The following is a 14,583-nucleotide window of genomic DNA, read 5'->3' on the forward strand; positions in this document are numbered from 1 at the left end:
AGCGTAGCCCTAATCCTTCGCCGCTTGAATCTGTGCCCTATGCAATTATCCCCCAACTCCATACGCCACATTATTCTGTTCATCATTATTATGCGTGTACATAGGTTTGAACCAAGCTTCGAAAATTTTTGGTCGTTATATTCTTTCACGACCTCAGTACGATCTGGAGATAATGGTTTCTTCTACTTAACCTCCCGAAAGGAATGTAGGTTCCTTGACCCCCTTACATCCAACGTTGGTCCCTGGAAATCCCATTTTATCTTTGTTAGACCCCCTCCTGGTCGCGAATGGCCTTTCTCCCTAGATTGGAAGGTAGATAAACCTACCCCTCTTACTGAAGGTGAGGGTTTAGATGGGGATCAGATAAGCAGCATTACTACCTACCGGTATAATCCCAAGAAGATTCTAGTCGAAGAGATACTTTGGCTCGCCCATTTAACTCCTGCCTCTCTCCAGGTGGAGGGTACCTTAGGTGATCCGATTTCCTATTCCTTCTTCTTATTTTATCCTACGACATTTAACCGGATTCTCCTCTTTCCATCTCTGCAGTTTCCATGGTGAGTCAAGCTCGTATTAACAAGCGTCTTCGAGCCCAGATTCAGGCTCAGTCTCAAGCCCAAGCTACTATGCAAATTGCCTCTTCCCAACCTGTGGCAGCCGCTTCCTCAACACCAGATACTAATACCCCTCCTTGTCAGATTCCCATCGAAGTAGGTAGTGAAGAGACTCAGGCACGCAACCTCCTTCCCCCTAATCACCCTGCCGCTCAGTCTCCTAGCTGGAGATTACAGGATCATGCTCTAAATGATGGAGATTTTGCTGAGTCCTCCCGAAAGAGGAAGTCCCGCGGGAAATCACCCTTCCGTCCTAACCTCCTGGGGCCTACTCAATCTCAATTTAGTGGAGGATTACCTTCGGATGGGACCGGGACCAGGTCAGAGATCAGGCGAAACATGGATGTACTGCGAGGTCTCACAGATTATTGGAGAACTGCTCGATCAGACCTTCGAGGCCCCGATCATCCAGTGGCCCATATGGAAGGGGATAAATGGATCCCTGATTGGCAAATTTCTCCTCACAGCTCGGTATTTCGAACTCGCTCAGGCCAAGATTCCTGGGAGCTGTATGATGCTAGCTGCCTTCCTCTCGATCAGGCAGCTCTTTTGCAAACCTCATTCACCCGAATGGAAGAGCATTGTGCCCACTCACTTGTCCAGGTATCTTATTTCTCGCTTATTTTTTTGCTTGTCCCTGAATTTCCCTAACTGTTTTCTGTTTAGGCGTCCAACTTTGTACGAGGTCTTAGTCTGAAGTGTGCTGGTTTCCGCCACAATCAAATGGCAGCGGAGCGTACAATCCGTGATTTGAGGGCCCAACTTACTAGTTTTTCCTCCAAGGAAGAAGAATGGTCGAGATCGATGTCGACCCAGGAGGCTCGAATCAAAGAGCTTGAAGCGCAAGTGGTCTCTGAGGCTTCCAAAGCAGCTGCCGAAGGAGAAAAACGGGGTTTTGAAGCAGGTCATGCGGCAGGGAAGATCGTGGGCGTTGCTGAAGGTCGCGAGATCTTTTTGAAGTCGGAGGAGTTTACACAACAAGTTCGAGGGATTCGTCTCCAAGGTGTTCGGGACTTTTTAAAGACCCCCACCTTTGACTCTGCTGTGGAAATTAAAGCTGCCGACTACCTGCTACAAGGTTTTGATCGCTGCAAGTTCCAGATTTCTCACCTTCAAGGATTTGCTCCCAACTTTGATATATCTCGCCTCAACCCCAGTTTGGATGCTAATCTTCATCCCTTACCGGAGGAGGATGATACGCCCTCCCCTAAAAATGATGAATTTTCTGTTCTTATGGATGAAATTGAAAATATGTAACTTCTTTCTTTAGTGCCTTTTTTGGGACTCTGTTCAAGGTATTGATAATTTGATCTTTTTCAGATACAATTTAATGCGATCGACTTGCTACTTGTAGAAAACTTGAGATAGATGGAGCTTTAAAATTGAAATGATCTTTCACAGATAAAGAAGGAAAACTAACTTCAGTGACCTTTTTCAGGCCATGCCTTAACCTTTCGCAGGTTATTATTTACATCAGTCTTTTTCAGACTAGACATTCATAATCTTTCCCAGATCAATCTTCCTAAGGTCGTTCTATTATAACGTAACGACCTTTTCCATATCCTCCGGTATTTGATTAATGGATAGAGGTTTTAAACATAGAATTTCTTGAGGTTTTGTATATTCCACGGTCGGGGTAATTCCTTGCCTTGAGCATCCTGTAACTTGTATGTCCCTTTCCCGACGATCTCAACAACTTTGAAAGGCCCCTCCCAGTTGGGATCGAGTTTTCCTATGTGCTTCGAAACCTCCACTTTTCTCAATACCAAGTCCCCAACCTGTAACGATCTGGGCTTCAAGTTTCTATTATGACCTCTCAGCATTAGGCTTTTATGGTGCAACATCCTTATTCGCGCTGCCTCTCTTTTCTCTTCCAGCATGTCTAGGTTGAATGCTCGTTGTCCTCCATTCCTCTCTGGATCGAAGTTTATAATCCTTTGCGATTCTTCTCCTATCTCTGTTAACTTCTGAACCTCTTTGATGGATGTAGGCGACTTCAGATTCAGTATGGCCTCTATCTTCTCTGGGTTAGCTTCAATCCCACGTTCGCTGACCATGTATCCAAGAAATTTGCCCCCGCCTACTCCGAATGTACATTTGCTGGGATTAAGCTTCATCCCATGTTCTCTCATGATCGCAAAAGCTACCTTCAAATGCTCCAAATGTTCATCTGGTTGTTGACTTTTAACCAACATGTCGTCCACATACACCTCCATGGTTTTCCCTATTTGCTGAGCAAACATCTTGTTCACCAACCTTTGATATGTTGCCCCTGCATTTTTCAATCCAAAAGGCATAACATTATAACAATAAATCCCACGGTCAGTTACAAAGGAGGTTTTTATTCGATCTTCTGGTGCCATAAAAATCTGATGATACCCCTGATACGCATCCATCATGGAAAATGTCCTATATCCGGCCGTCGAATCGACTAGGACATCAATCCTCGGTAGTGGGTAGGGGTCTTTCAGGCACGCCTTATTGAGATCCGTAAAGTCTGTACACATTCTCCATTTACCCCCCGGCTTCAGTACCACGACCACATTGGCCAACCAATCCGTATATTGAACCTCGGATACATAACCCGCTTTAAGTAATTTATTTACCTCTCCCTCAATGATTGCATTTTTCTCACCTCCGAAGGTTCGCTTCTTCTGTTGGACAGGTCGCATGGAAGGGTCCACATTTAGCCTGTGTACTATCACCTCCGGGTTTATACCCCGAAAATCTGACGGATCCCATGCAAACATATCAACGTTACTTCTTAAGAAAGTAATCATGATTCCCTCGAACTGCCCCAAGTTGGTTCCTATCTTGGTGACCTTGGTCGGGTCTCCTAGTATCAACTCCACCTCTTTATGATCAACAGGTTCTATTCTCCCTACTTTCAGTGTCTGCCAGTCTTCTTTCTTCACACACTGAAGCTTTCTCTTTTCATTTTTCTCACTCTTTCCTAGAGATAAATTATAACACCTTTTGGCTTCGATCTGATCGCACACGACCTCCCCTATCCCGGATAGAGTAGGGAACTTCATCTTGAGGTGATATGTTGATACCACTGCCCTGAAAGAATTAAGCCCAGGTCTTCCCAGGATAACATTGTAAGCAAAAGGCATATCAACAACTAAAAATTTTACCATCAATATTTTGCGTTTCGGCTCTTCTCCCAAAGATACAGGTAAATCCACCGTCCCAAGTGATGCGACCTCGCTTCCTCCGAACCCTACCAGTGGAATATTTACTGGTTCCAGTCTTATATTATCAATCCCCATCTTATTCAATACTTCCTTAAATATTATATCTGCTGAACTCCCGTTGTCTACCAAAACCTTATGGACTGTAAAGTTTGCTATGTCCATTCGTATCACCATTGGATCATTATCTGTCACGATCCTGGTTCCCGCATCTTGATCTCCAAACACGATCTCGGGGTTGCTCGTTATATGCACCCCTTGCTTACGTCGCTCCCACCTAGTCTCTCTCTCGAATCTCCTTCTAGCCCTTCTCGACCATCCCTCTGATCCTCCTGCAATAGTATGGATAATGCCTTTCACAGGCGCGTTCTCCGCCACTGTCTGGTTCCTTCGTTCCTCTGCCCAATTTGACCTGCGATCTCTACTGCTCGATCTGCCCCTCCGATCTCGTCTCCTTTCTTCAAAACTATGAGGGTTCTGTCTCCTGAAATACCCTTGTCGCACCAATCGCTCTATCTCATCTTTCAATTGATAGCACTCCTCTGTATCATGCCCTCTTTCTCGATGAAACCGACAGTACTTGTTCGAATATCTTTTGGCTGGAGTAATCCTCGTATGCTTCGGCCACATCAAAACTTTATCTTTTTCCACCAGCATGAGGGCTTTAGCCCTGGTCATATTTAAAGGAGTATACCTGCTATATTTCGGCTGGTAAGGTGGTTCCCTTTCTTTCTCCTTTTTTGGTCGCATATCCCGATCTCTGGTGAATCTTCCATCTCTTGCTCGTTCTGATGTAACTCTCCACTCCTCATCCTTCATTGCATTCATCTCCTCTTCATCAATGTATTTTTGCGCCATTGCCATCAACTGCTCTGTATCTATTGGCGGGTCCCGTGCTAAAGCCGATGCAAAAACTCCTTTCTTCAATCCATGGATTAGGATACTAGTCATCATGTCTATTCTAAGATCCTGCACCTCCAACGTTTCGTTATTAAAACGTCCTATAAAATTTTTCAGACTTTCATTTTCCTCCTGCCGAATAGTAAATAAGTGCGTAGCTGATCTCTTTTGTTTTCTCTTGCTCGCAAAGTGGAATGCAAATTTTTGTGCTAGTTGCTCATACGAATCTATGCTGCCTGGGGGCAAATTCGTAAACCATTCTTGGGCCTTTCCTGTTAGCATGGTAACAAATAATTTGGCGACTATGGAGCTTGACTGTCCATACAAATTCATTACCATATCGAAAGCAGCTAGATGTTCTTGTGGATCCCGAGTTCCATCATACTTTGGGAGGTCGGGCATCCTAAAGCTCGGATTGACCAGTTCTATAAGTATCCGATTAGCAAATGGCGAATTACGATTGTGGGCTACTATTTCTCCCCTCTTCTTGAGTTCATCTATTTGCTTTCCTAGCTGGGCGATCTGCTTACTAACATTATCTACTTCAGCTCGAGATATGGCTGGCCCTCTGGGACGACTTAAAGCCCTGCTACTGGACCCCACATCAGAAGGCAGCGGACCCTTTCTATTCGCCCCCAGTCTACTCATTCCCTCGTTATCTTGCACCTCGACTCTTTCCTGAAACAGCCTTTTTCCCGCTATTTCCCTTTCTAAAGGAGTTGCCGTTCTTCTCTCATATGCTACCAAGGCCTTCCTCCCCGCTTCTTCCATCATTTGTTGTAGTTCCCGTCGTGTCAGTTGTATAGTTCCTTCCCGATCAGTCATGGGGGTATCCATTTCTTGCCGTGACAGATGTACAACTGGTGCTTGATCTTCTGCTGGAGTCTCCATTTCTCAAACGCGTTCCAATCCGTCACCTGACGTTCCCACAGACGGCGCCAAATGATCCGACTGAGATCGCGGGTCGCGCTTTATGTCGTCCCCTTCAGCTCCGACGGATCCTTTATAACCTGACAACAGAACAAACCTCACCTAGCCGGAGTAGATACCGGCGTAGATGCTCCGACGGTCAAGTCAGTACTGAGGATTCTCTCCAGTAAAAAATATAAGTACTAAATATTATGAAAAGTGAAATTGAAAGCTAGACCAACCCTTTTTTCTCTCTTCCTTCTCCTCTTTATACTGATTCTCTTTCGTGTCCTCTGCACGATCCTTATGCCCGCTTCCACGACCGCTCATCTCGCTATCGTGGCCCACCTTTTGCGGGTGTAAGATTGCCCTTAACCGTCTTTAAGATTAGCCCACGTAAATAATAGGTTTAATCCCTATTTTTGTGCCTTTATCTCTATCCTTCATACTAAGGGTATATTAGTCTTTTGTTATCTCCCTTCATCACCCACTAATTCAGTTTATGGATATTCGACCATATCTTAAAATGTCTTTCTGTTCTATCCAAATACACTGATGTGTCACACTTTGCCAGGACTTATAGTCCAATATGGAAACGTGTGGTGACTTGTAACTTGGAGAATTCTGCTTCTATTCGGGAGCATTCCGTGCGTACCGCGTTAAGGAATCAGTCAGCAAATTTCTGGTGCAACAGATTGAATTCATGGATCAAAACTTTTAGCTGATTTTGGTTCAGCTTTTACATTTCTAACGTAATATTTAGTTTTTTAGTTAAAACCATTCGGAGAATGTTCAAAATTCAGTTGTTTTGCACGGTTTTATTAAAGCAAGTTTATTTTCCTCTTGCACACACTTGTAGTTATTATTAGTCTTAATAATTTACCACACAAATTGTTCGGTCTAGACCAACGTTTGGCTGAAGATTCGTCGAATTCTGAGAAAGTTCAAAATTTGGCTGTTTTGCGCGGTTTTTTTAAAGCGAGTTTGTTTCCCTTTTATACAAACTTGTAGTTATTACTATGCTTAGCAAATTTATCGCACAAATTCTTGGGTCTAGACCAATGTTTGGGGCAGGTTTCATCGAATTCTGAGAACGTTCAAAATTTAGTGGTTTTGCGTAGTTTTATTAAAGCAAGTTTGTTTCACTTTTACACAAATTTGTAGTTATTATTACGATTAACAAATTTACCTCACAAATTATTAGGTCTAGACTCAAGTTTCGTCGAATTATGAGAACGTTCAACATTTAGCTGTTTTGCGCGGTTTTATTAAAGCAAGTTCGTTATCAACATCAACCACTTCTATATGTGCAAACTTGGTTAGCCTCAGAGATTTGCATGAGGGCCTTAACAATCTGATTCAGATGCCTTCAGTCCAGCAAGCCCTTTCACAGGGAGAAGGCGAAAATTGGGTAAATGAGTTGCTCGAGGAATCTCTAAGGCTTGTGGACCTCTGTGGATTTTCAAGAGATGCGGTGCGCTCAACCAAGGAATCCATTCAGGATCTTGAATCCTCCATTAGGAGAAATAGAGGTGAAAAAGCCACAGGAGACGACATCAATGCTTATGTGGCCTCAAGAAAGAAGATCAACAAGATGATCAGTAAGTGCATCAAGAATTTGAAAAGCTCAAACCAGAGTTCTACATCACTCCCAGCCATAGGCATGATGCTCAAAGAAACGGAGGCTCTTGATTTCTCAGTCCTAAAGTCTGTATTGATCCTTTTGTCCGGGGAGAAGGAAAGATCAAAGCAAAGAAGCTGGTCGTTGCTTTCCAAGTTCGCTCAGACCAAACGAGTACATTCCGAGATAGAGCAAGAAAAGGGTGCGGAGGACTTGTGTTCCTTGAACATCCACAAGTCCAGCAAAGGGATGGACAATATCACTTTGAAGCAGTTGAAATCAGCAGAAATGAGCATCCAGGAACTTGAAGAGGGATTGGAAGCCTTATTTAGGAGTTTAGTTCAAACTAGAGTTTCTCTTCTTAATGTTCTTAGCCATTAGCCCACCTTGGGTTCTGCTGACATTTTCAGTTTTTGATCACACTGCTGTAAATATCAAAAAAATGGATACTGATACAGTTCTATATACAAATCATCAACATAAATTCGATGAATCTATCCGTCTAACTAAATTTATTGATTTTTTGTGTACTAGCAAGAGCTTCAGTTTCAAATTGTAATGCATGGAGCGTGTAATCCGGACTGTCAAATTTAAACTTTGCGCATAGATTTAGAAAAAATCGTACATATTTCACTTGTTAACATTCATTATCATCATAAATTTATTGTTATACTAATTTCGCATATGTATAATCATTTTTCAAATCATAATTTGAATAATTATATTGTTTTCTACCAGTTTTAACTTAATAAAGAACCTCGTATATTAAATAATTAGCAATCAAATAAATTGTTTTCGTTCTATTAAAGATCTAGTGTCCGAACCAAATGAATCATGAAGATACTAAAAATAAAAAGAGGATTAGATGCTGAAGCACCTGGCAGAACACCACTTTGTTTTTGCCATTTTTTGTTTATTTTGGAATCAGCCTATTGCATATACAGAGTCTTGGCTTATGTCATGGTGAAGACAAACTTCATGTTTGTTTTGTTGTAACATGAAGTTGGGAAAACTAGAGGAATCACATCCTAGTTTGGTTGTCATCACTACTCTCTTTTCTCCTTTCTTTCTTCTTTTTCCTTTTTTGTTGATAATTGATCAAGATTGCATGTTTTCTCCACTAATTGTTCTCTACAGGGCCAGAGAGTGGAACCTTGACAGCCACATGGTTTTGTTATAAGAACTCTGCTTCATCATGGAACAAAATAAAAATTAAATGCAACAACAGGGTGGAAAGACATATCATTGGTTTTTCCAACCATTGGCGCATTGACTAGCTCATGATATAAGTTACTCCAGCTGCATTTTCCTATCAACGCTTGCTCCTGCTTGACATATTTTGTCCTTTAGGAAGTTGAAAATTGTTATCTTCCATCCAAATTTTCATATCAATGAGGACGAACACGGAGAACTTTTGACAGCTTAGCATTAGATATATGATCAGTTAGGCCAGATTGTTCCAGATACTTATTAGTTACTGATGTTTCATATCTTTATTGCTGAATTGTAACTAAGGTAATAATTGATCGTCTTAAGGTCATTTCCTGACAATTTCTGTCATATAAAGGTTCTGAAATGGAATTGATCCTCGTTGAGTTAGGAAATTGCCTGTCATCAGATCAGGAAAAGAGTTATTCTGTTTAAGAAGAAAAATTGACAGGAAAGCTGGATGAATCATTACTTATTAAGGAATTCTTCTGTCCGAGACCATGAGTAAATCGAGGGGAAGAGAAAGGGATTATACTTTATGGTTGAAAGGTAGTCAAACATTTTTGACGAGTGGGAATCAATTTTATGGCCAGAAGATTTCCAGTAAAATGAAGCTGAAGCCAAAGTTTCAGCCTTTACTACGGGATTAGATCATTGATAAACACTATTATTGATCTCATTGAAAATATGAATCTCCATGAATGTCTTGGAATAGCAAGCGGAAAAAGAAATCTCAAACTTGCCCAATATTGAGTACTAAAATGAAAAAGTCAACAGATAAATAGATGAAAAGAAACAGATAAAGATTTGAATATCTGCTTTTTATAATAATTGTGGTAGCCATGGACATATTTACAATTGATTGTGTGGCATGATCGAAATGAGTGTCTAGTGGTTAATGGCATTAAGAAGGGAAACTCTAGTTTTCACTAAACTCCTGAAAAATGCTTCGAGTTCCTCTTCAAGTTCCTGGATAGCCATTTCTGATGCTTTCAACAGCTCCAAGACATTTTGCAAATCTTTCCCTGACTTCTGGAGGTCCAATGAGCACAAGTAATCAGCGCCACGCTCTTGTTCTACCTCAGAGTGTACACGGTTGGTTCGTGTGAACTTGGAAAGCAATGACCAACTTCTTTTCTTTGAGCTTCCCCTCTCCCCAGACACAAGTATCAGGACAGACTTCAGGACTGAGACATCAAAAGCCTCTGTCTCTTTTAGCATTGTCACAATGGCCTTGAGGTCAGAGTCTTCATTGGAGAAGGCTGTGGGATTTTTGTTGAAGACCTTGGAATTCTTGATGAACTTGTTGACCATTTTGTTAATATTCTTTCTTGAGGTCATATAACATGTCATGTCACCTGGCGTGGCAATTTCACCTCTGTTCCGCCTGATGGAGGACTGAAGATCTTGAACGGATCCTTTAACTCAGAATAGAATATCTCTAGCGAATCCACAAAGATCCACAAGCCCAAGTGACTCTTCAAGCAACTTATTGGTCCATGTTTCACTGTTTCCATGGCAGAGGACTTGTTGGGTTGAAGGCATCCGTAGCAGATTATTAATACCTTCATGCACATCTCTGAGGCTAGCCAAGGTTGCAGTCACGGAAGTGGCTGAAGTTGATGTTCCTTCAGAGGACCTCAACCTGCACAACTGATCTTCAACATCAGTGGCTACGGGATGAGATTTTGATGGCAAACTGTTTGATCGAACATGCAAATTCGCCATTTTGTTTTCAGATAATTCTTTTAGGCTGAAATGAGAAAATTTGAGTCTTGAGAAGAGGTTAGGGTGCTTGAAACCATCTCTTTCCACTGCTTACATATATAGGGAGATAGTTGACAAACAAAACGCATCTATACCAATCATGTTTCTTAATCATAATTGTTTATGTTTCTCCATGTCTGAAGATCAGAAACACCACCATAATGAAATTTAAGTTTTTCTTCCATTTCTCTGCTGCAGAAAACATATTATAAGCTGGATATGCCTCAGTCATTAAGGAAGTCACATTATTAAATCAACTTAATGGCTGTCAAGATTCCTAATGCTGCGTGATCTGTGTATACAACCTAGGCAAGATCTGCTGATTGAATTTTTCCAATTTCAGTTGCTTCAGATTCAGGGATCACATTTAATTCATTTCCAAACAGTTGTGAGACATGGTAAGGTGGAACAGATTCCTTTTGTATTCTTTCACCCTCTTCCTATATATGCTGGTGGCACAGAGATGGCTTCAAGGCCTCAACACTTTCTCTCCAAAAACAAATTATAGATTCAGCCTCAACTAGTTCATTTCCGGTAGAAAAAGATGGCTACTTTCCACTCTCGGTCAAACAGTTTTCCATCTCAATCTCATCCAGTAATGAAAAGTGTTTAAGATCATCTATGCAGGTTAAAGTCATCAGAAGCCGCATCAACATCAGCCTCTTCTATATGTGGGAACTTGGCTAACCTCAGGGAGTTGCCTAATCTGATTCAGATGTCTTCAGTCAAACAAGCCCTTTTACAGGGACAAGGTGAAACTTGGGTAAATGAGTTGCTTGAGGAATCTCTCAGGCTTGTGGATCTATGTGGATTTTCAAGAGATGTGGTGTGTTCAACCAAGGAATCCATTCAAGATCTTGAATCCTCCATTAGGAGAAATAGAGGTGAAAACGCCACACGAGACAACATCAATGCTTATGTGGCCTCAAGAAAGAAGATCAACAAGATGATCAATAAGTGCATCAAGAATTTGAAGAGCTCAAACCAGAGTTCTACACCACTCCCAGCCATCGGGACGATGCTCAAAGAAATAGAGGCCCTCGATTTCTCAGTCCTAAAGTCTGTATTGATGCTCTTGTCTGCGGAGACAAAGCAAAGAAGCTGGTCGTTGTTTTCCAAGTTCCCTCGGACCAAACGAGTACATTCCGAAGTAGAGCAGGAAACTGCTGCTGAGAACTTGTGCTCCTTGAACATCCACATGTCTAGAAAAGGGATGGACAATATTACTTTGAAGCAGTTGAAATCAGCAGAAATGAGCATCCAGGAACTTGAAGAGGGATTGGAAGCCTTATTTAGGAGTTTAGTGAAAACTAGAGTTTCTCTTCTTAATGTTCTCAGCCATTAGCCCCCTGGCTTCTGCTGATATTTTCAATTTTTGACCACACTACTGTAAATATCAAAAAATAGATACTGATACTGTTCTATATAGAAATCATCAACCGAAATTCCTACGAATCTATCTGTCTATCTAAATTTATTTATTTTTGTATAGAAGCAACAGATTCACTTTCAAACTGGAACATGGATGTATAAAAGATCATTTATATTCTAACATATTTCTGGATGTGCACATCTTTGACAATCAAATGTAAAGTTTGAAAAACATAAGAAATTTTGAAATTTGAAAATATTCCTACATATTTCACTTATTAACATTCAGTTTCATAATAGATTTGTTGTTATACTTTCCTACTTACATGTACTTTTTATAAGTCATATTTTCAATAAGTCTATTGTTCTCTATGATAGTTTTGTAACTTAATCAAGCACCTGTTGTACTAAATGATTAGTGATCAAATTAATTTCTTTTATTCAATTAAAGATCTACTGGTGCAAACCATTTGAGTCATGAACATAGTGGAATATATTTATAATTAAGCAGTAAGGTAACTTTTTATAAATTTACAATCATAACATGCACCCGAAAGAGGATTAGATGCAGAAACAAAGCTGATATAACACCAGTGGGTTGTGGAATCAGCCAATTGCACATACAGAGTATTGGCTCCATCAAGCATGTCTATTTATAAAAGATGAAGTTGGGAAAATCAAAGGAATCACATTGTATTGTTTGGTTGTCATGACTAGCCTCTTCTCTTTTCTTTTTTCTTTTTGTTGATTATTCAATAAGTTTGCCTGTTTTCTCCATTAATTTGTTCTCTACTGGTGTAGAGATTTGAACCTTGACAGCCACATGGTTTTGTTAAGAACTCTGTTTCATCAAAGACAAAATAAAAATTAAATGCTACAACAGGGTGGCAAGAAATATCATCAGTATTTCCAACCATTGGCACATTGATGAGCTCGTGATATCAGTTTCACCAGTTGCATTTTCTTATTGTATAGACACGCATGAGTACACTACTAACTCCTGCTTGACATATTTTATCCTTTGACAAGAAATTGTTACCTTCCATCCAACTTCTCACATCTATGAGGATGAATGGAGAACTTTTCACATCTTAGTATTAGATATATGACCAGTCTCTGCCCAGATTGTTTCCAAAAACTTACTGACCAATATCTAAAATTTATTGCTGAATACAACCAAGCTGATAGTTGATTATAGTTAAGGTCATTCCATGAGGTTTTTGTTACCATGCAGTTCTACTTATTAAAGTTGTGCTACAAAATTGGTGCCCTGGTGAGTTAGAAATTTGTGAATCATCACCACAGGAACAGGGTCCATTCTTTTTAAGAAGACAAAACCTGAAAAAAAGAACTGGATGAATTATTACTTTGTAAGAATTCTTCTGTTTGTAACCATGAATAGATAGATAAGATTTTGAGCTGCACCACCATGAGTAGATCATCTTCTACTGGAAAAGATGAAGTTGCATATACTCTACTGAATGTAATCTGGTGAGTGGTCTTACATTAAAAAGAAAAAAGAACTTGCCAAAATATTGAGTTATAAAACAGAAAATAAGATCAAAGAAATGGATAAGATCTGAATATGGCTTTTATAAATATTTATGGTAGCTGTAGACATATTTACAATTAACTGTGTGTCATCATCAAATAATAGCCTAGTGGTTGAGGGCATTAAGAAGGGAAACTCTAGTTTTGACTAAACTCCTGAAAAATGCCTCGAGTTCCTCTTCAAGTTCTTGGATACCCATTTCTGATGCTTTCAACTGCTTCAAGACAATTTGCAAATCTTTCCCAGACTTCTGGAGGTCAAATGAGCACAAGTACTCAGCACAACGTTCTTGTTCTACCTCAGAGTGTACACGGCTGGTTCGAGAAAACTTGGAAAGCAATGACCAGCTTCTTTTCTTTGAGCTTCCCCTCTCCCCAGACACAAGTATCAGGACAGACTTCAGGACTGAGACATCAAAAGCCTCTGTCTCTTTTAGCATCGTTACGATGGCCTTGAGGTCAGAGTCTTCATTGGAGAAGGCTGTAGGATTTTTATCGAATGTCTTGAAGTTCTTGATGAATTTGTTAACCATTTTGTTAATCTTCTTTCTTGAGGTCATATAAGCATTGATGTCGTCAGCTGTGGCAGTTTCACCTCTGTTTCGCCTGATGGATGACTGAAGATCTTGAACAGATCCCTTTGTTAAATTTAGAATATCTCTTGTGAATCCACAAAGATCCACAAGCCCAAGTGAGCCTTCGAGCAACTCATTGGTCCATCTTCATGGCAGAGGGCTTCTTGGGTTGAGGGCATCTGTATCAGATGACTGATACCTTCATGTAAATCCTTAAGGATGGCCAAGTTTGCAGTCACAGAAGCAGATGATGTTGATGTCCCTTCGGAGGACCTTAACCTGCATAAATGATCTTCAACATCATTTACTATGGGGTGAGATTTTGATGGCAAGCTGTTTGATCGAACATGCAGATTTGCCATTTTGTTTTCAAATAGTTCTTTTAGGCTGAAAGTAGTATTTGAGTTTTGAGAAGAGGTTAGAGTGCTTGAAACCATCTTTATGCACTGCCTATATATATAGGGAGATAGTTGAAAAACAAAAGGCATCTAATCCACCTCAGATACCTCACTGGTGCTGCAAAGTTGAAATAACTATTATGGTGCACGAGTACCTTGCTCCCCATATATTGAACAGTTGAAGATGAAATCTCAATCATAGAGATCTCTGCCACATTTAAATTGCTGCTCATGAAGCATGAGGAATCTTGACAGCTATGAAGTCGATATAATAACGATCTTCATACAATGCAACTCACACATTAATCAACTTCTGAAACCTGTCATCTTCCACTGTGATATAAAGAGAGGAAGCAAAACTTAATTTTATAAAGCTTAAGTGCTGCTGATCCACAAACAACGAATTAGATTAAATCCATAGAAATCTGAAGAAGTTCATTGCAATTCCCTCAAGAAGCTCATTATCGACAATTT

General features: G+C 40.4%; 4 protein-coding genes across 4 annotated transcripts; 2 read left to right on the forward strand and 2 right to left on the reverse strand.

Annotated features, from left to right (window-relative positions):
• Positions 6,981-7,619, forward strand: LOC105155412. The gene has a single exon (XM_011071287.1). It carries the CDS (start codon positions 6,981-6,983, stop codon positions 7,617-7,619), a length of 639 nt encoding a protein of 212 aa, XP_011069589.1.
• Positions 9,336-10,175, reverse strand: LOC105155413. Its single transcript, XM_011071288.1, has 2 exons — positions 10,013-10,175; positions 9,336-9,865 (listed from the first exon to the last, which is right to left on the reverse strand). Exons 1-2 carry the CDS (start codon positions 10,173-10,175, stop codon positions 9,336-9,338), a joined length of 693 nt encoding a protein of 230 aa, XP_011069590.1.
• Positions 10,610-11,559, forward strand: LOC105155414. Its single transcript, XM_020691757.1, has 2 exons — positions 10,610-10,617; positions 10,842-11,559. The coding sequence occupies exons 1-2, from the start codon at positions 10,610-10,612 to the stop codon at positions 11,557-11,559; spliced, it is 726 nt and encodes a 241-aa protein (XP_020547416.1).
• LOC105155415 lies at positions 13,244-14,073 on the reverse strand. The gene is made up of 2 exons (XM_011071290.1): positions 13,911-14,073; positions 13,244-13,833 (listed from the first exon to the last, which is right to left on the reverse strand). Exons 1-2 carry the CDS (start codon positions 14,071-14,073, stop codon positions 13,244-13,246), a joined length of 753 nt encoding a protein of 250 aa, XP_011069592.1.

This window comes from Sesamum indicum, linkage group LG2, assembly GCF_000512975.1.
Source record: "Sesamum indicum cultivar Zhongzhi No. 13 linkage group LG2, S_indicum_v1.0, whole genome shotgun sequence".
Taxonomy (NCBI): Eukaryota; Viridiplantae; Streptophyta; class Magnoliopsida; order Lamiales; family Pedaliaceae; genus Sesamum; species Sesamum indicum.